A 20339-nucleotide genomic window follows, 5' to 3' on the forward strand; every position below is an offset into this window, starting at 1 on the left:
GGTATTTACAATCCTCTAGGAGGACTGTTCGATTCATGGTTTGGGAAATGGAAAGGATTAATTGCCTCTGTGTTTATGTCCCTCGGAGGTATGATTATTGTGTTAGTGTTGTGCGGATGTTGTTGTATTCCCTGTATTAGATCTTTGTTAAACAGGGTAATTATTACAGCAATTGAAGGGAAGGCTCCCCCGTCTTACTAGATGTCACAGATGGAGAAGGAAACCATGGCTTTAGCAAGGAAGGAAGACTATGCATCAGAGAGCGAATATGATGTATAGAACTGGTTGGTTGGTCTCATTTTCATGAGACCAAAAGGGGGACTTGTAAATATATTCCTTACTTTAAAAACAGAAGGCTGGCTGGGACTCTGGATGGATTCAGCACTCAAAACCCTGTGGTGACTCTGTAATCCAAGCAGGGGAGGTGGTCACGTGACGTCCCCATCTCGCACCCGGAAGAGGGTGGGCGGTCACGTGGCGTGCCGTTTCGCGCCCCGGAAGAGGGTGGGCGATCACGTGGCGTTCCGTTTCGCACCCCGGAAGAGGGCGGGCAATCACGTGACGTCCCGTTTCGCGCCCCGGAAGAGGGTGGGCGATCACGTGATGTTCCGTTTCGCGCCTCGGAAGTGGGTCGAGGAGGTCATGTGATGCTCCATTCCGCGGGCAAAAGAAGGTCACGTGGGGTCGGAGAGCTAGGAATGCGAGGAGGCGGGGAATGGAGTCAGACCAACACCCAATCAGAAGATAATTCTACCTCAGTGTTTATATGACGTTTTTTATTGTATAAAAGACTGAGGCAGGGACAAAACGAGGTCTTACTTTTTGAACTGATACACTTTGTAGTTTGTCAGGGACAAAGAGGTTTAGACCCAGAGCTCTGAATGCTTTGTTCACTTACTGGGTAAAATAAATTAAGAGTGTGAGACCGAATATCTTCTCCTATTGCTTCATTTAAAAGAACACGCAGGACTTGGCTCACACATAGAAGAAAGTAAATTTAAATTGGTAGATTGAGCCAAAGTCCAACAGTTGCTATACAAAGAGACCTTGGAGTGCAGGTTTATAGCTCCTTGAAAGTGGAGTCGCAGGTAGATAGGATAGTGAAAAAGGCGTTTGGTATGCTTTCCTTTATTGGTCAGAGTATTGAGTACAGGAGTTGGGAAGTCATGTTGCGGCTGTACAGGACATTAGTTAGGCCAATTTGCAATATTGCGTGCAATTCTGGTCTCCTTCCTATCGGAAAGATGTTTTGAAACTTGAAAGGGTTCAGAAAAGATTTACAAGGATGTCGCCAAGGTTGGAGGATCTGAGCTACAGGGAGAGGCTGAACGGGCTGGGGCTGTTTTCCCTGGAGCGTCGGTGGCTGAGGGGTGACCTTAGAGAGGTTTACAAAATTATGAGGGGCATGGATAATAAATAGACAAAGTCTTTTCCCTGGGGTCGGGGAGTCCAGAACTAGAAGGCATAGATTTAGGATGAGAGGGGAAAGATATATAAGAGACCTACGGGGAAACATTTTCATGCAGAGTGTGGTACGTATATGGAATGAGCTGCCAGGGGATGTGGTGGAGGCTGGTACAATTGCAACATTTAAGAGGCATTTGGATGGGTATATGAATAGGAAGGGTTTGGAGAGATATGGGTCGGGTGCTGGCAGGTGGGACTAGATTGGGTTAAGATATCTGGTCGGCATGGACGGGTTGGACCGAAGGGTCTGTTTCCATGCTGTACATCTCTATGACTCTATGGCTCCGAAAGCTTTTCATAGAAATGTTTGTAAGCACAGGAAGAATCTGAAAATGTGTTGCTGGAAAAGCGCAGGAGCAGGAGAATCGACGTTTCGGGCATGAGCCCTTCTTCAGGAATCCTGAGGAAGGGCTCATGTCCGAAACGTCGATTCTCCTGCTCCTTGGATGCTGCCTGACCTGCGCTTATCCAGCAACACATTTTCAGCTCTGACCACCAGCATCTGCAGTCCTCACTTTTTCCCTACAAACATTTCATAATGCTCAAACATTTTCTGAATATTTCAGTCTAGAACTTTCACAGATTGGTGCTATTTTCAGTAAGGAAAGAGCAGCCACGCTGGGTGAGGAACAGAAATTTAATACTATTTACATTAATTTTCTTAAGGAACTTCCAATATTTTCACCTTACTGTAACAGTTCCTCTTTCCTCTTTATTGTGTTAATCTGCTCCGAATGCTCATGCACAAACAAGTAATTGATAATTACAAATGATAATTACAATTTTCCTGGAGAATGTGTGTGTGGGGAACAAACTAAGCTTGATTTTAGTAGTGCTCATGAACAGAGGCCAGTTGCTTATCAAGCATTGGACTACCCACTGTGCCAAAACTTAGGGGTAGAAAGGAAGTGCAATTACTATGTTCAATTATAGATGTTTGTGGGATCAGCCCATCCATGGCTTCTAAGCTTCTGGTTCAAGATCTGAAAGCACAGTGGATTTTGCAATAAAAAGGAGGCCACATGCATTTCCATGGTAATAACTGACTGTCTGAATATTTCCAACTTGCCACAGTTTCCAAGAACAAAGTTCCCACCAGCTTTTGAAAGCACAACCAGAAAAAGTAATCCTTTGTGCACGATCACAGAAAATTAAATCAGTGCCCTAGGAATTTTCTCTAATTATGCAAACAAGCACTTGTCTTGCCTTGCTTCCCATGGGAAGCTCTGGAAATACTAAAGTAACAACAAGGAGTTAGAATTAGCATTTTTGTAAGCTCATACCAGCTGAAGAGCCATTGTGCAAGGCTGTATCCTTTCTGAATTTCTGACAGTCATCAGCTGATCGTGGTCGATTTGTATTTGTTGACCTACAGAAATAAAATAATATCTTTATTCTTAAACTTACTCTAATGGCAGTTTTCAGAGACACAATTTATGCTGTCCAAAACAAGTATTGGAGCTTTCATGTGGAAAATCTGCATGCCTGCAGAATGTATGTCATATTATTTTTGGAAACCATTGCATCTTCTACGCTACTGTTTCTTATGAGCTCCAGATAAGAGTTTTAAATTTAAGTACCAATCCATGAGACTGAGGCAGAAATGCACTGCTCCACAAAATAAAACTGGAACAAAATTTGTAAAATCTCTACTGAGGCATAAATAGATGTTGTATCAAAAATAAATATTGGCTCAAACCTTCCTAGCCAATCAGAACCATGGTATCTGATGCTGATCAGACAGAAAATTATGGTCTGGATGTTTCAATGGCCAGGTAATCACTCTGCAGCGCAGATGAGAATTGCATATTAGCACTCTGCAGATTTCCCATCACAAAAGACAGAGGGAATTGCCTCGGAAATTGAAGATTCCACTGGGGAATTCCCCTGCACTTGGAATCCTCTGAAAGTAACATTTGAAACTGGAAAATTCAGAGTTCTGCTGAAGTTAAGTAAATAGCAACTCAGGAAAGGTTAGATTATTAAACAGCGAGACTAACTTCAGAGTACCAATTGGTCAGAACAACAAATTACTTCAGAGCACCCCACCCCCCCCAACAACTTTCCCCAAACAATTTAAACCCTTTGGACCCTGACCTTTCAAAGTCCATTCATAACTGAGGACTCCATACACCTTCTTCTCCCAGACACTATGCATCCTCCCACCGCCGGATCCAGCATTACGATCTATTCCTCACCGCCCCATTCTGTACTCTGCAGCCCTCCATCTCACCCAGCCCCCAACCCTGGAATCTAGCAATACCACTCCCCATCCCACATCCCCTCTACCTATGGACCCAAAATGTCCCCTCACCACAACATGCCTTAAATACTCCATTCATCTGGAGTGACCACATTGTGTCCCAGTACCTTATCCCCTGTCTCCAGCACCCTATCCACCTGCCACCCTTCTCCCGGGCACTCATTTGGCATCCTACTTGGCATTCACGTGACTACAGGCCCAAACCTGGACATTCTATATTGACCCACCAGTGAAGTCATCGGGCTTGATAGAAAATTGGCCAAACTAAATTTAACATCAGCCAGCAGCTCTTGACTACAGAGAACAGTGGAAACCAAGGTCAAATAAGTCACAAAGGTTCAGAGGGAGCTAGTTATAACCAGCCTGTGGACAGTGTACTGAAAAAATGTCACCCTGACTGCCTCAGTTTGTGCACTTTATATCTTCACTTTATAACAGTGTCGTCTTTGAACCCAGCTCACGACCCCATTGGCCAAAGGTCATGTAACATTCTGGAAGTTTAGCAGTGAAGTGGGGATAAGCATACACTGGACATTGAGCCCTCAGTGAAGAATCAGCAAGGACTCAGAAAAGATTCACAGTAATCTGTGAATATGGCAGAAGAATATGTAGTGATCCAGGGGAAGATCTGCCCTGACCTGCAGGACCTACCTTCATGGAGACAGCCAGCCCTACCCAGAGAGGAAGGAGATTCCAACGGCCCAGGTCGAACACATGGATCACTGTGGGTAATATCCTTTCTCAGACAGATAGAGTTAGATAGCGAATAAATACTGTGGGAATTTGGGAAATACTCACATGGAAGATTTTGTTAATAAAACAGAATTGAATCCCAAACCAAATGGTGTCCCTTTGTCCACCAATGTTTTTAATACATCAGCCAGCCAAAGTGTCCAAAGTACAGGCAGCATTCATATCTGGAATTCCCTAATACCCCTAATCAGGTACCACTTCACCTCCCTGCCACCCTATCCACTTTGGCATCTTGCCCTACCTAACACACGAACCTCACACTTAGCTTACAAATGTACCCTTTCAGAATGGACATGTGGCTCCAATTTCTGAAAAAGAGCCCTGATCAGAATCTCCAGTCAAAAATGTGGAGCTCACTCATTTCATAACAAAGAAGGTGCAGAGTGCAGAATGCATTATGTATGCAATTGTCAATCTTCAGAAAATCTGGCCTTATGTTCTCTCCTAGTTATGTTTAAAAATGCTAAATATTCAATGCAGGATACAGAAGGAATCCCTCAATGTAGGAATCCACAGAGAGACCTGCAAAAAGGATCACGTGCCACCTTTCTACAATATCAGTTGCTGTATTTGGGTAACTCCTTAAAGGCTGCAATGTGCTAATGAATAAGATTGCATGACTGAAAAGGTAGGTGCATAGAATGAGCAGCTGGGGAGGTAATTGGTTGGATAATCAAGGATCAGGGTAGTTAGGTGGTTGGAGCAGACAGGTTGAGCCAGGGATCTGGTTTTGGTTAGATTGTCAGAGGATAATTGGAAGGAATGGAGGGGTGGCTTGGGATTTGGGGGTGCGGCAGGGGATCATTACCCAGGCATTAGACCAGGTTTTAAATCATCTGACATTCCTAAGTAACTAGGAGAAATTGGATAGATCTGTCACGAGTAGTAGAGGAATTGTTCTTTGGAAGTTTAAAAAAAAATAACAATTATATTCTCTGTTTCAAAAGTTGGAGCCTGACCAATTGAATTTCACAGTAGATAAGCAGGAGGCTAGAGGAGCATAGCAAGCCAGCCAGCCTGGTATAACCCTTCTTCAGGAATGGGTTAGCATTAGGATTTTTTTTGTCTCTAACTACAGTTGAATTTTACAGCCATCAGAAAATTTGGCAGCCAAGGAAGACAAGTACAAGAATGAGAGCAAAGGAAATATCCCCTACAGTATTGCTAGTGGACCAGGAGCAGCAAGACTGTTCGCCACCTCATTCTGCTGTTATCCATTTCCCCGCTGTTGGCATTCCATCTCCCTAAAGAATCTGCAGGCTTTAGAGACTGAATGGTCACAGGACTGGGCCACCCTCTAGGATCACAGCTTGGAACCTCAACCAAGGTCGGGAGTTGAAATTCACAGGACACATTCCCATAGCAGTTTTCTTTTTGCTCTTGCATTCTGTTTTATATAGAGTTCCCCAGTCTTGACCTCCGATTAACTGTCCTAACCCAATTCCCCAAGCCCACACGCCTACCTTTTAAATAGCAATATCATAAAATATTTTTAAGAAATAAAAATTACATTTAAACACTATCTTTAAAATTTTTGAGAACTGTTATATAATTTTCTTCTATAGAGTTTAAGTAATATCTCAGCAATGTCACAAACACATATCTTGCAGTTTAAATACTGATGCTGTATCTCAGTGTTAAATAGCTTCATCAATCCTGAGATTATGTCCCCTTGTTCTCAAGTCACTAGTAAATGGAAATATCCTGTCTGTATCCACATTTTTTCTGCTAATATAAGAACTTTGTAAGTTTCAATAAGATCATCTCTCATTCTTCAAAATTCTAGAGACTCAGTTTTCCCAATCTCTCCTCATAAAACAAATTTGCCATCCTAGGGGTTAATCTGATGAATCTCCATTGCATTCCTTCTATGGCAAGTACTTCCTTCCTTCCAAAACTGTACACAATATTCTGGGTGTAGTCTTACCAAGGCTCCATATAACCGCAACCAGACATCTTTACTTTGATATTAAAATTGTCTTGAAAGGAATAACTGCATACTATTTGCCTTAATTGCTTGTTGAATCCTAGCTTTAAATGGCTCATGGACAAAGATGCCAGATCCCTTTGGACACCCACAGTTCCCAGCCTCTGTCCATTTTCGAAATGCTCTGCATTTCTGTTTTATCCACCAAAATGAATATTTTCACATTTATTTACTTTATACTCCAACTGCCACATTCAAGCCCATTCCAATCCTCTTGAAGTCTCCTGGAATTCCACCCAGTTTGGTGTCATCATCAAGTTTGGAAATATTATGCACGGTCCCTACATCGCAATGTAGATTGTGAATAGTCATGGACCTAGCATTTCCCCTTTCAGTATTTGTTAGTCCTGAGAAAAACCCATTTATTCTTACTCTTTTGTTTTTGTCTATTAAACAATTCTCAATACTAATTTATCCATCACCTTCTTCAATTTCACGTGCTCTACTTACTTCACTAACCTCCTATGTTGGACCTTATCAAAAGCCTTCCAAAAATTTAAATACACCACATCCATTGGTTCTCCTATATCTAAGCTGCAAATAACATCCTCAAAAGAGAACTTTAACATGTTTGACAAACACAATTTCATAAATCTGTGTCAACTCTGCCTACTTTTACATTTTTTTTCTAAATTCTGATGTTTATCCTATTGCTGACATCAAGCTAATAGGTCTTTAGTTCTCCATTCAATCTCTTTCTCCCTTTTTCAACAGTGGAGTTAAATTGTTGCCTTCAGTCAACAAGAACCTTTCTGGAATATATAGAATTACAAAAGATAATCGCCAATGCATCCACTACCTCCACTATGACTTACATTGACACTCTGCAAGAAACGCACCTGATGTATCAGATTTATCTACCTTCAATCCAGCAAATTATTCAAGTACTACCTTTTTATTAATATTACATATTTTTAGCTCTTCGGTTTTACATGTCGCTTGGTTGCCTAGTATTTCTGGGAGATTTCCTGCACAGATGCAAAGGAACTGTTTAGTTTCTCTGTCACTTCCCTGCTCTCCATATATAGTCTCCTCTCCCCATCTGTAATGGGCCCACATTTATCATTGCTAATCTTTTTCTTTGCACATTGATGGATGCTTATTACAGTTTGTCTTTATTTTCTTCACTGGCTTAGATTCATATTTTTTATGCCTGACCTTTTTAATTTTTTTCCTTCCTTTGCTGGGTCATAAATTGCTCCCAAATCTTAAGCTTACCACTATTTCTGACAATCTTATAAGTCACTTCCATTGATTTAATAGATTTTTGACTTCCTGTATTAACCATGGCTAATCAGCTTGCTCTTTCAGAATCCGTGCCTGAGAAGAACATATATCTATTGCAGACCTTATAGTATTGCCTGTCTACTATTAGTTCTTTTCCCAATCCAACCTAGCCAACTTGCCCTTCATACTCTTGGTTTTCTTTGCTCAGATTTAAGATCCAAGCTTCAGGATAAAAAATGTAATATTCATACTTCACCATTTCCAAAAGGTTGTTTTACAGCAGGGTTATTAATTAGCTTTTCCTCATCACACAATACCAAATCCAGAATAGCCTGATCTTGAGTTGGCTCCTCAATAAACTGTCCCAGAAACCATCCTGTACATACTCCAGGAATTCATTCTGCACAATATTAGTGCTGATTAGTCTATATGGAAACTAAAGATAACCATTATTATTGTATTACTCACATAATGTGCATCTCTAACTTACTGATTCAAAGCTTGCTCAACATTAATGTTACACTTTGGTGTTCTATAAACAATGTCAGCTTCTCCATGCTATTTCTTAATTCCTCCCAAACTGATTTGACAGTGTGACACTTTGATCAAGGATCCTCTTTTACTGATGTTATCCTTAATTGGGTGCATTGACATACCTCCTTTTCATCTATTCCTCTAAATGTAGAATACCTTGAATGTTCACTTTCCAAACTTGGTGAAGCTAAAGAGACATCTCTATAATGGCAATAAAATCACATCCATTAATTACAATATGTGCATTCAAAACATACATCTTTTTTGTGAATGCTACACACAAAGAGAGTACCTTTAATTCAACCACATTAACATCATTCTCCATTATCGTTCTACATGATGTTCGCCATTGACTCATCTGCATTTTGTTATAGCTTACTATTTTTCTGCTTCTTTTTCCTAAATGTGCTTTTCTTGAATCTGAGCTCCCTCATAAGTTCCCTGCCCTACTAGAATCTCCCCATGAGGAACTTATTCCTCGTCCTGCAGAGATACAACCTGACCTTCCTCAGAACCTGTCCTAATTCCTCAGAAATCTGATGCCCCTCCTCCTACACCAGATTACCAGCCATGTGAACAGTTGTTCAATTCTCCTATTTCGATGATCAGAAACATGCAAGACTGGAAGTAACCTTACAATTACAAATTAGGAGGTACTGCTTTTCAATCTCCTTCCTAACTGCTCAAAGTCAGTTTTCAGGACTTCATCCCTCTTACCCGAGTCACTGGCACTGATAGGGCCCATAATTTCCAGTTGCTCATCCTTCTTGTGGACAAGGTCAGACCCCCACAAAATATTTTAAGAAGGTTGCCCAGACCCTAACTTTATCTTAATTTAAAGACAGATGTGAAGTGGGTGTTCCAGGTGTGATGCAACTACTCAAATCACTTGGCTATAAACAAAGCAGAATTTTATTTAAACACTACAGTTGAAACATGAACCCAAAAGAAAGCAGAATTTAACCTCACTACTGGAAAACTTAACTGACCCGATACAGCAACTTAACTAATTAACTGTTCCAATACAGTAACATCCCATAAACATATTCCTTGGCAAAAAAGTAAATTCAAACACAGATTCTTATAGGCAGAAGTCCAATCTGGGAGGGAACAACAAGAGAAATATCAGAGATAGACAGTTAGAAATCATTTACTGAAGCTTGCAACTCTTCTGGTACTCACATCTTGTGATGCTTACAGCTACAACAAACTAGAAAACCCTGAACTGGGATAACTGGCCATTCCCTTTCCATTGTTAAACTGTTTTAGCTTTCTAGCTCTCTCGATTTCCCAGCACCTCTGTCTTTACAACTTCTCTTCAAAAAAACCCAGGACAAAACAACCTTTTTAAAGTGACAGCATCAACATACCCTCCTCTGAAAAATGTGCTGCAGCCATTTTCTGATATCCTTCACCCTGGCACCAGGGAGGTAGCATAAATTCTGGAGTGATATTTTGAATCAAATTAGCTTTATTATCACCACATACTCATATCAGTATGTGAAAAGTTTACAAGTCACCACTTACCACACCATCTTAGGTACAAAGATGCCGAGGTACAGATTCTGGAGTACAAATTCTTGGGGAAAAATGTAGAAAAATAAAGAAATAACAAGTTTAGAATAACAGTCCTTCCATGATTGGATAATGAAAGAAGAAAGAAATAGTATTAAAAAAAAATTAGACACAGAAATACCGATGTTCTCCTGACTAAAGAACTAAAGTACTGACTATCAGTACTGCTCTTTCACTCTTCTGCCTCCCGATCTGTGTAACTAAGCCAACTGTGGTGCCACTGATTTGGCTCGGTCTGCAGTGCTCTGAGGAACCATCACCCTCACCAGTATCCAAAGCAGATAACAGAGAGTTTCAAATGAGACTGTCTCAGAGTCTGACTGCTCCAGCAGCTGGGTCTCTTGACACTGTTTGGAGATCATCCATTCCTTATCTGTTGCACACACCTAAGCAGTGGGGTCATCATCTTCCTGCTACCCCTATATTCCCATCACCTTGCAGATACATAACAGTGACTCTTGCAGCTGCTTCATTTCCAAAACCAATAAATCAAGCTTGCACAAACACTTCCTAGATACATGCTCATCTCAATCGCATGGAGGGCCCACCATTCCACACATTCCATATGCTGTACATTCCATTCAGCCAAGGTGTCCTGACATAGTTTAACTGACCTGACCATTTATTACAAACAGTATAGTCTACCATTTACTCAGCAACAATTCCTTCTGTTGCACCAAAGAAAGAGCCAAGTACTTCACCAAACGCACCCTCCTTGAAATCTGTCTCTGCCTACAAGCCGCACAGAGACCTGTGTATTTACACTCTCTGGAGATACAGAGCAAAACTGGACCAAACCACTCACCTAATAAGATCAGTTACTCTCCAGTGCAACTGCTATGTCCTGTCCAGACAAAATAGAACAATCCTATTTAGCCAATTACCATTCCATCATTCTATTCTCAATTATCAGCAACACGATGGATTATGTCATTCACAATGCACTCAGTTGATTTTAGAATTGATTTTGACCTCAACAATGGGAAACTCAACACTTTTGAAAGACGAACCTATAAAATCTTCAGCTAGAAGGGTTGGGTGAGTGATCCATTTTAAACTCCTCCTAAATGGCCTAGTATCACAGACATCAGTCTTCAGCCAATTTAAAAATTCCACATGCTCTCAATGACTAAAGCCACTGGACATTACAAAAGCTATGGGCCCTAGCATAATTTAAGCAATAGTAATACAGCACAAGTCTTCTGAACTAGCCAATCTGTTCCAGTACAGCTGCAACATTACTATTTACCTGACAATGTGGAAAACTATCCAGTTATGTCAGGTCTACAAAAAAAAGCACAATTGAATGTGACTATTTCACACCCTAGCAGTCTGCTATCTGTCATTAGCAGAGTATTTAAGGTGTCATTGACAGTGCTGTCAAGCAACACTGGCTCAGCAATGATGTTCCCCAAAGCGCATTTGTATTCTACAAGGCTTACCGCAACAACAGACCCTATTACAGCCCTTGGTTAAAACTTAGATGTGAAATCCATTTCAGACATGAAATGAGACCCTTGACATCAAGGGCACATCATTACTAGTGTGACATCAAGGACCAAGCAAAACTGATCTGTAAAGAAATCGAGGGCAAATGTCACCGTAGGTAACAGGAGCAGAACTAGGCATTTGTCCCATTAAGTAATTTTTCCATATTTTTCCATAACTGGTTTTAACAGGTTTCCACTGTTGCTGGTACTTTCTGCAGATGGAGGTGGCTGTTGCTCATTGTTCTGAGGTTTTTGCCAGACAGTTTGAACAATTGCAAGTATGGAATACCGCAGGGAAACTACCAAGACATATCTGTTGACCCACGTAAGAGCTGTTCATTTTTAGAAACTTGGCCTCTCTTCCACAGTTACCTTCGGCACCCATTTTAAAGTTCAGTGACCCATTTCATGAAAAATTGTTTTCCTTTTAACAGAGGTCCTATGTATTACATCAGCTATCAGTATTTGTAATAAGAGTGCATATTTTCATGACAGTGTCTCTTCAAAACGCAACCAGAGATGGGGATGCTTGTTGATAATTACAAAAATCAGGGCCATTTGCAATTCCTGAGATACTGAAGCAGTTTGCATCCCCACGCAGCAAGACCTTAATAACATTTAGGTTTTGTCTGATAAGTAGCAAGTAACATTCCCACTGCACATGGGCCCAGCTATGACCAACTTCAACGAGAAAGAATCTAATCATCTCCTTTTGACATTCAAATAAAGTACTATTGCAGAACAATTCCACTATATTCATTCTGGAGAACACCACTGACCAGAATCTTAATGAGATCAGCCGTATAAATACTGTGACTACAATTGTATATCAGAGCTTTGGAATGCTGCAGCATGCATCTCATTGCCTGATTCTCTAAAACCTGTCTACCATCTACAAGATAGAAGCTAGGAATGTAACAGAATATTTCTCCATTCCTGGTTGAGTACAGCCGCATTTGCACTCAAGCAGCTTGGCATACTTGACCAGGACCACATTCTTGTTCCTTAGATAGACGTCATGCACTTCACATGTGGCACACAATGATAGCAGTGTGCACCAGCCAAAAGATAAACTGCAAGATCACACCAAGGCTCCTTTGATATCACCTCTAACCCATGACAAATACCACATAAAAGAACAAGAGTAGCAAATGCATAAGAATACCAACACCTGCAAATTATTCTCCAAGTCACACATCGTCCTGACTTGTAACCCTATTACTACTCACTATCATTAGGTCAAACGTCTGGTAGTCCCTCTCTAACAGCACTCTTGGTGTACCAACCACAAAACATGGACTGCAGGCTCACCGCCATTTCCACAAAGTTATTTATGGATTGCTAATAAATACTAGCAATGTTTATAGCACACAAATGAATAACAGAACTGCTCAAAATATGAAACAAGGAATTTCTCATAGTATTGCTCATGATCTGTCAGTTGAAAGGCTGTTTGTTTACAAAGATAGAACTTATAAACATCGTAACACTCAATGCATTACTCTTCTAATATAGAACTAAGTCCACCTTAACATTGACAAGCTCAAATCATGATTAAGCATGCAGAGACTTAAATAATTTGGTTAGACACGCAGATACTGGAACACACTGCCAATTTCATGATGGATCATTCTAGAAATCTTGAAATGAAAAATGCAACATTTATTCTCTGTCAGAGATTACTTTACTGTTTTCAAGGCTTTATTTAAAAAAGGTCAATAAACATGGGATTAAAAAAACATTAAATTCAGATGGCTCTCAATAAATGCTGTAAAAACATGAGTAAAAGTTCATCTTATAGAAGGTTAGTGAAGAAAAGCTGAATAGTAGTGAATTCATTATTTATCCATCGCTACACTTACAAATAAATTAGCTAAAACAGAAATTGTAATGTACTTTTTCACTTTGAGTTGAGTTTTAATCCAGGAAACCACTCTGGTTAGTTAACAGGCAGCCATGGATTGAGATTCCTGGATCTCTCCTATCTGTCATAGTGGAAATGAATAAGAAGGACTTGCAGGAAAATGGTATGGAACAAATTTTGCAAGTGTTTCATTGGCTATGTGGAGATAAAAAAAATCATCTGCTCCTTTTTAGTGCAGAGGTTGCAATTCACACCATACAGGTGCCAGATCCATCAGGATGTGGACAGCACACAAGTTTTCCAACCTCAGTTTCCTGGTTCTACTGTGGGCTAAGCTAGTCATAGAATATAAAAATGTACAGCGCAGAACAGGCCCTTTGGCCCACGATGTTGTGCTGAGGGTTAATCCTAATGTAAAATAAAATAACTTAACCTATGCACCCCTCAATTCAGTGCTATGCATGTGCATGTCCAGCAGTCGCTTAAATATCCCTAATGACTCTGCTTCCACCACCACCGCTAGCAGCGCATTCCATGCATTCACAACTCTGTGAAAAGAACCTTCCTCTGACATCCCCTCTATGCCTTTCTCCTAATAACTTAAAACTATGAACCCTCATAACAGTCAATCCTGCCTTGGTGAAAAGTCTCTGACTATTGACTCTAAGCATTCCTCTTCATTATCTTGTATACCTTGATCAGGTCACCTCTCTTCCTCCTTCTCTCCAGAGAGAAAAGTCCAAGCTTATTCAATCTCTCTTCATAAAGCAAGCCCTCCAGTCAAGGCAGCATCCTAGTAAACCTTCTTTGCACCCTCTCCAAAGCCTCTGTATCTTTCCTATAGTAGGGTGACCAGAACTGGACACAATATTCCAAGTGTGATCTCACCAGGGAATTGTAGAGCTGTAGCAAAACCTTGTGGCTTTTGAACTCGATCACCCTGTTAATGAAAGCCAAAACACCATAGGCTTTTTTTTTTAAAACAACCCTATCCGGTTGGTTGGCAACTTTGAGGGAACTATATACTTGCACACCAAGATCCCGCTGTTCCTCCACACTGCCAAGAATCGTGGTTAGCTCTGCTGCCTCACAGCACCAGGGTTCCAGGTTCAATTCCAGCCTTGGGCGACTGTCTGTGTGGGGTTTGCACATTCTCCCTGTGTCTGCGTGGGTTTCCTCCAGGTGCTCCGGTTTCCTCCCACATTTCAAACGATATGCAGTTCAGGTGAATTGGCCATGCTAAATTGTCCATAATTGTTAGGTGCATTAGTCAGAGTGAGGTGGGTTACTCTTTGGAGAGTCGGTGTGGACTTGTTGGGTCGAAGGGCCTGTTTCCACACTGTAGGAAATCTAATCCAATTTAATCAGTCCTGTCTTTAATCCTATATTCAGCATTCGGGTTCGACCTTCCAAAATGCATCACTTCACATTTATCCAGGTTGAACTCCTTCTGCCATTTCTCAGCCCAGCTCTGCATCCTGCCTATGTCATGCTGCAGCCTGCAGTAGCCCTCTACACTATCAACGACACTTCCAACCTTTGTGTATCTGCAAATTTACTAATCCACCCCTCAACCAAGTCATTTATAAAAACTACAAAGAGCAGAGGCCCAAGAACAGAGCCCTGCAGGACCCCACTCAACATTGTCCTCCAGGCAGAATACTTTCCATCTACAACCACTCTGTCTTCTGTCAGCCAACCAACTCTGAATCCAGATCGCCAAATCTCCCGGTATCCCATACTTCCTGACTTTATGAATGGCCCTATCATGGGTAACCTTATCAAATGCCTTGCTGAAGTCCATATACACCACATCCACTGTTCTACCTTCATAGACCTGTCTCCTCACCTCCTCAAAGTACTCAATAAGATTTGTTAGGCATGACCACCCCTCACAAAGCCATGCTGACTGCCTTCAATCACGCTATGCTTTGCCAAATAGTCATAAATCCTATCCCTCAGAATTCTTTCCAAAACTTTGCTGACCACAGACGTAAGACTGACTGCTCTGTAATGGCCAGGGATGTCCCTATTACCCTTCTTGAAAAGAGGAAAAACATTCGCCTTCTTCCAGTCCTCCGGTACGGCTCCTGTGGAGAGTGAGGAGGCAAAGATCTTAGTCAATGGCTTAGCAACATCCTTTCTTGCTTCCTGGAGCAGCCTAGGATAAATCTGGCCTGGCCCTGGGGACTTATCAATCTTAATGTTTTCCAAAATCTCCAGCACATCAACTTCATCAATTTTGATCTTGTCAAGACTGTATCCCAGCTCCTCAAAGTTCTTATTCACAACAAGGTCCCTTTCCTTAGTGAAAATCGAAGCAAAAAGCTCATTTATGGCTTCCCCTATCTGCTCAGCCTTCACGCACAAGTTCCCTACGCTATCCCTGATCGGCCCTACCTTCTCCCTGAGCATTCCCTTATTCCTCATGTACGAGTAAAATGCCTTTGGGTTCTTTCTAATCCTTCTGGCCAAGCCTTTTTCGTGTCCCCTCCTGGCTCTCCTCAGTCCATTTCTGAGCTCCTTCCTAGCAAGTCTGTAATCCTCTAAAGCTGTGCTAGATCCTTGCTTCCTCCACCTTACGTAAGCTGCCTTCTTCCATTTGACGAGAAGCTCCTCTGTTCTCGTCATCCAAGGTTTCTTAATCTTACCCTTTCTTACCTGTCTCGGAGGAACAAATTTGTGCATCATTCAAACAACTACTCCTTAAATAGTCTCCACCTGTCTGCTGTGCCCTTTCTGTGGAACACTTGCTTCCAGTCTGTTCTTCCCAACTCCTGTCTGATAGTAGCATAATTTCCTTTCCCCCAATTAAATATCTTCCCTCGGTAACTGCTCCTTTCCCTCTCCAAGGCTACAGAGAATGTGAGGCAGTTGTGATCACTGTCACCAAAGTGTTCTCCCACTGCAAGATCTGATACCTGTTCTAGTTCATTGCCAAACACCAAATCCAAAATGGCTTCTCCCCTCGTCGGTCTGACTACATGGTCCCTCACTGCTAGCTTCCTTGTCATACTGCCTGTAGTCTTTGACTCATCCAGTCTGCATTTCTTATGGTTATGGGTATCCCTGTCACAGGATACTGCACTAAATTAATTTAAAAGGAACTTAAATGGAACACTAGGGAAGAGAAAGGATACCAGGATGCCAACAGCTCATGCTCAGTCGTGCCACAGTGGACAGTTAGTATGCTGCAGGAAAAACATTCAATGGAGCCCCAGATTTGCAGAGCAACACAGGCTAGAAATAAGTAATCTGGCTGAGGGCACAGAGGATTGAGGCAAGAAATGGATCAGCAGCAAGAGGTCAGTGATTCTCAGCATTCTGCAGCGAAGCTTATACCATGGACGATCACTGGACAGGCAACAGCAAGATCAGTCTGGCAGATTCACTAGGGAGTAGCCAGGGTTGACCCAGTGGGGGCTGAGGGGATCAATTTGAAAGTGCAAAGGTAGGTCTTATACCAGTTCACTCTGTTCACACTGGCAACTGCCCAGCCCCCAGATCTTTGCACCAGCATTCCCTTAACTGTAGGGTCAGTGGCACAGCCCCACTAGGATGAAACCCTTAATTGGTCTTGAGAGCATTCCCATTTTGCAAGGAGTGGGAAGACAGCAAGATCACAATTGGCACCTTCCCTCCCAATCACCTGCACCCTGCTTCCAAACACATCTCAAGAAGGGGCATTTAATTCTGTTCCAAGTGTTTTTTATTATTCATTCCTGTGGTGTGAGCATTACTGCTAAGGCTAGCATTTGTCACCTAATTACTCTAGAAACTGAGTGATGTTCTAGGCCAGTTCAGCAAATGATAGAGTCAAGCACATTATTGTAGGTTGGGAATAACATACAGTCCAGGCTGGATAAAGATGGCAGATTTCCTTCCCTAAAAACATTAGTGAAAGGGAGTGGGCATCTAGAACAATCCAAAACATCTATTGATCATTATTATTAGTAAGATTGGTATTTAATTCCAAATTAATTGAACATGACATAGAAACTTGGATAAGTACTGGGCCGTGTGGCCCTTCAAGCCTGCTCCACAATTCAAGATTAACATGGTTGATCCTTCATCTCAATGCTATATCCCTGCTTTCTCCCAATACCCCTTGATGCATTTCATAATTTTTTTAAAAAATCCATATTATTCTTGAATTTATTCAGTGACTTAGTTTCCACAGTCTTCTGTGGTAGACAATTCAACAGACTCATTACCCTTTGAGTGAAAAATCTTTTCTTCATTTCAGTCCTAAATAGTCTACCCCATATTCTGAGACTGCATCCCTGGATTTTAGACTGCCCATTCAGGGAAAACATCCCCCCTTTCGATGCTGTCCAGCCCTGCTAGAATTTAAAAAGTTTCAATGAGATCCCCTTTCATCCTTCTAAACTCTAGTGAATACAGGTCCAGTCAAACCAATCTCTCCTCATAGTCCTGCCATCCCCAGTATCAATCTGGTGAACCTCTGTTGTCCTCTCTCTGTGGCAACTCTATCCTCTCTTAGGTAGGGAGACCAAAACTGTATACACTATTCCGGGTGTGGTCTCATCAAGGCCCTGTATAATTGCAGTAAGACATTACTATTCTGATTACTAATCCTCTTACAAAGAAGGCCAACAAACCTTTTGCCATCCCAATTACTTGCTGGAGGTGCCTCACTATTTTGAAAGAGCAAAGAACAGTTACAGCACAGGAACAGGCCTTTTGGTTCACCAAGAGACATAATGGCTTTATGAGCTAAAAATGTTTTGCCTCTACACAGTCCACATACATCCATTCCCTATCTATTCATCTTTCTGTCAAGATGCATCTTAAACATTGTTATTGCTAGTACCTCTGGCAGTGGATTTCCCTCTGTGTAAAAATCTTACTTCTTAGCTCTCCTTTAAAGTTACTCCCTTTTATCTTAAACCCATGTTCCCTAATGACTGACATTTCTATACTGGGGGAGCAAACAAAAAAAAAGTCCACTATTCATTTTATCCATGCTTCTCAAAATTTTGTAAGTTTCCATCAGGTCGCTCCTCATCCTTCAGTGTTTACGTGAAAACAAACCAAGTTTGTCCAATGTCTCCGCATAGTTAATATGCCCCAAACCAGGCAACATCTCAGTAAACCATTTCTGTACCCCTTCCGAAGCCTCACATCCATCTTGTGGTGACCAGAAGTGTACACAATATTCCAAATGTGTCCTAACTAAAGTTCTACATAGTTGCAATATGACGTGTCATTTTTGTATACTCTATTCCCCGACCAATGAAGGCAAACATGCTATATGTCTTCTTAACCACATTATCCACTTGTGTTGCCAATTTCAGGGAACTGTGGACCTGTACACCTGAGTCCCTCTGTATGGTTATGCTACTAAGGTTTCTACCATTTACTGTAGACTTCCCTCCTACAGTAGGTCTTCCATGATGCATCATCTCACATTTGTCCAGATTAAATTGCATCTGTCATTTCTCCACCCAAATTTCGTTGACTGATGTACAAGGACACCCAGATTATTTTATAAATCTTTATTTCCTAATATATCACCATTTAAATATTACTCTGTTTTCTGTTTTTAAGACCAAAGTGCATAGCTTCACATTTAGCCACAACGTATTGCATCTGCCAACTGTTTGTCCACTCACTCAACATGTCTAAATGATCTTGAAGCCTCTTTGTATCCTTCTCACAGCACACAATCTTATCCAATTTTGTGTCATCAGTGAATCTGGAAATAATGTATTTCCACTCGGTTTCCTGCCTGCCGACTAATTCTCTATTCATGCCAATATATTATTTCACTTGATCAATGCCTTGTGTTTTAATTTTGCCCACTAATGTCTCTTGTGGGACTTTACCAAAAGCCTTGTTAAAATCCAAATGCACTGGTTCCCCTGATCCATTCTCCAAATTACATCTTCAAAAAACTTCCAAAAGGTTGTTTAGCAGGACTTTCCTTTCATAAATCCATGCTGGGTTTGCCCAATCCCTTTAATGCTTTTCAACTGTTGTTATCATATCTTTTATGATAAATATAGCATTTTCCCCACACCTGATGTTACATTAACTAGTCTGGAATCTGTACTTTTTTCTCTCCCTTTTTAGATACAGCAGTTACATTTGTCAGCTTCCAATCTGTATGAACTGCTCCAGGGTATACATAATTTTGGAAAATGAAAACCAATATATCCACTATTTCCAGGGCCACTTTCTTTAGTTTTCTGGGATGTAAGTTATCAGCTTTTAACACTATTAATTGCGCCAGCATCATTTTCTTACAAATACTGATTTTCTTCAATTTCTCCCTCTCATTAGATGCTTGGGTTCCTAACATCTCTCGAAGGATATTAGTGCCCTCTTCTGTGAAAACAAAACCAAAGTACATGTTCAATTTTTCTGCCTTTCCTATGCTCCCCATTATAATTTCCCTGGTTTCTGACTGTAAGGGACCAACATTTGATTTTTCTCTCACGTATTTGTAGAAGTGGTTCCTGTCAGTTTTTGTGTCCCCTACAATTTTACTCTATTTTTTCCCCTCTTATCAAACATTTTCCCTCTTTTGCTCCCAATTCTCAGGTTTGTGCTTTTTCTGGCAATATTTCCTCTTTGGATCTAATATTATCACTAATTACATTTGTAAACCATTATTGAGCCACCTTTATCTTATTTTTGTGACAGATAGAAATGAATTATCATTGCAATCAGTGCACACATTCTTTAAACATTAGTCTATCTATCATCACACTATTTAGTAAGGTTCCACAATCTATCCTGGTCAATTTGTGCTTCTTCGTAGTTCCCTTTATTTAGATTCATGACCCAGCTTTAGGATTCGACTATATCACTCTCCATCTTAACAAAGAAATCTATTTTTTTAAAATTAATTCATGGGGATGATGGCACCACTGGCTAGGCCAGCATTTGTTGTCCATCCCTAAATACCCAGAGGGTAATTGAGAGTCAACCACATTTCTATGGGTCTGGAGTCACATGTAGGCCAGACCAGGTAATGATGGCAGTTTCCTTTCTTAAAAGACATGAGTGAACCAGGTGTGTATTTCACACAATTGAAAAATTGTTAATCCTGAGACCCAAATAATGTTCTGGGGACCCAAATTCACATCCTCCCATGGTAGATGGTGAAATTTTAAATCATAGAACATAGAACATTACAGCTCAGTACAGGCC

The 20339-nt window shown here is 41.1% G+C and overlaps 1 protein-coding gene across 2 annotated transcripts in view; it reads right to left on the reverse strand.

Annotated features, from left to right (window-relative positions):
• Positions 1-20339, reverse strand: part of LOC122561225 — a 151033-nt gene that overhangs the window by 104586 nt on the left and 26108 nt on the right. For both annotated transcript variants that reach the window (XM_043712843.1, XM_043712838.1), the window contains one exon: positions 2751-2836. In XM_043712843.1, coding sequence (XP_043568778.1) covers positions 2751-2836 — 86 coding nt within the window. The remainder of the gene's footprint in view (positions 1-2750; positions 2837-20339) is intronic.

This window comes from Chiloscyllium plagiosum, chromosome 2, assembly GCF_004010195.1.
Source record: "Chiloscyllium plagiosum isolate BGI_BamShark_2017 chromosome 2, ASM401019v2, whole genome shotgun sequence".
Taxonomy (NCBI): domain Eukaryota; kingdom Metazoa; phylum Chordata; class Chondrichthyes; order Orectolobiformes; family Hemiscylliidae; genus Chiloscyllium; species Chiloscyllium plagiosum.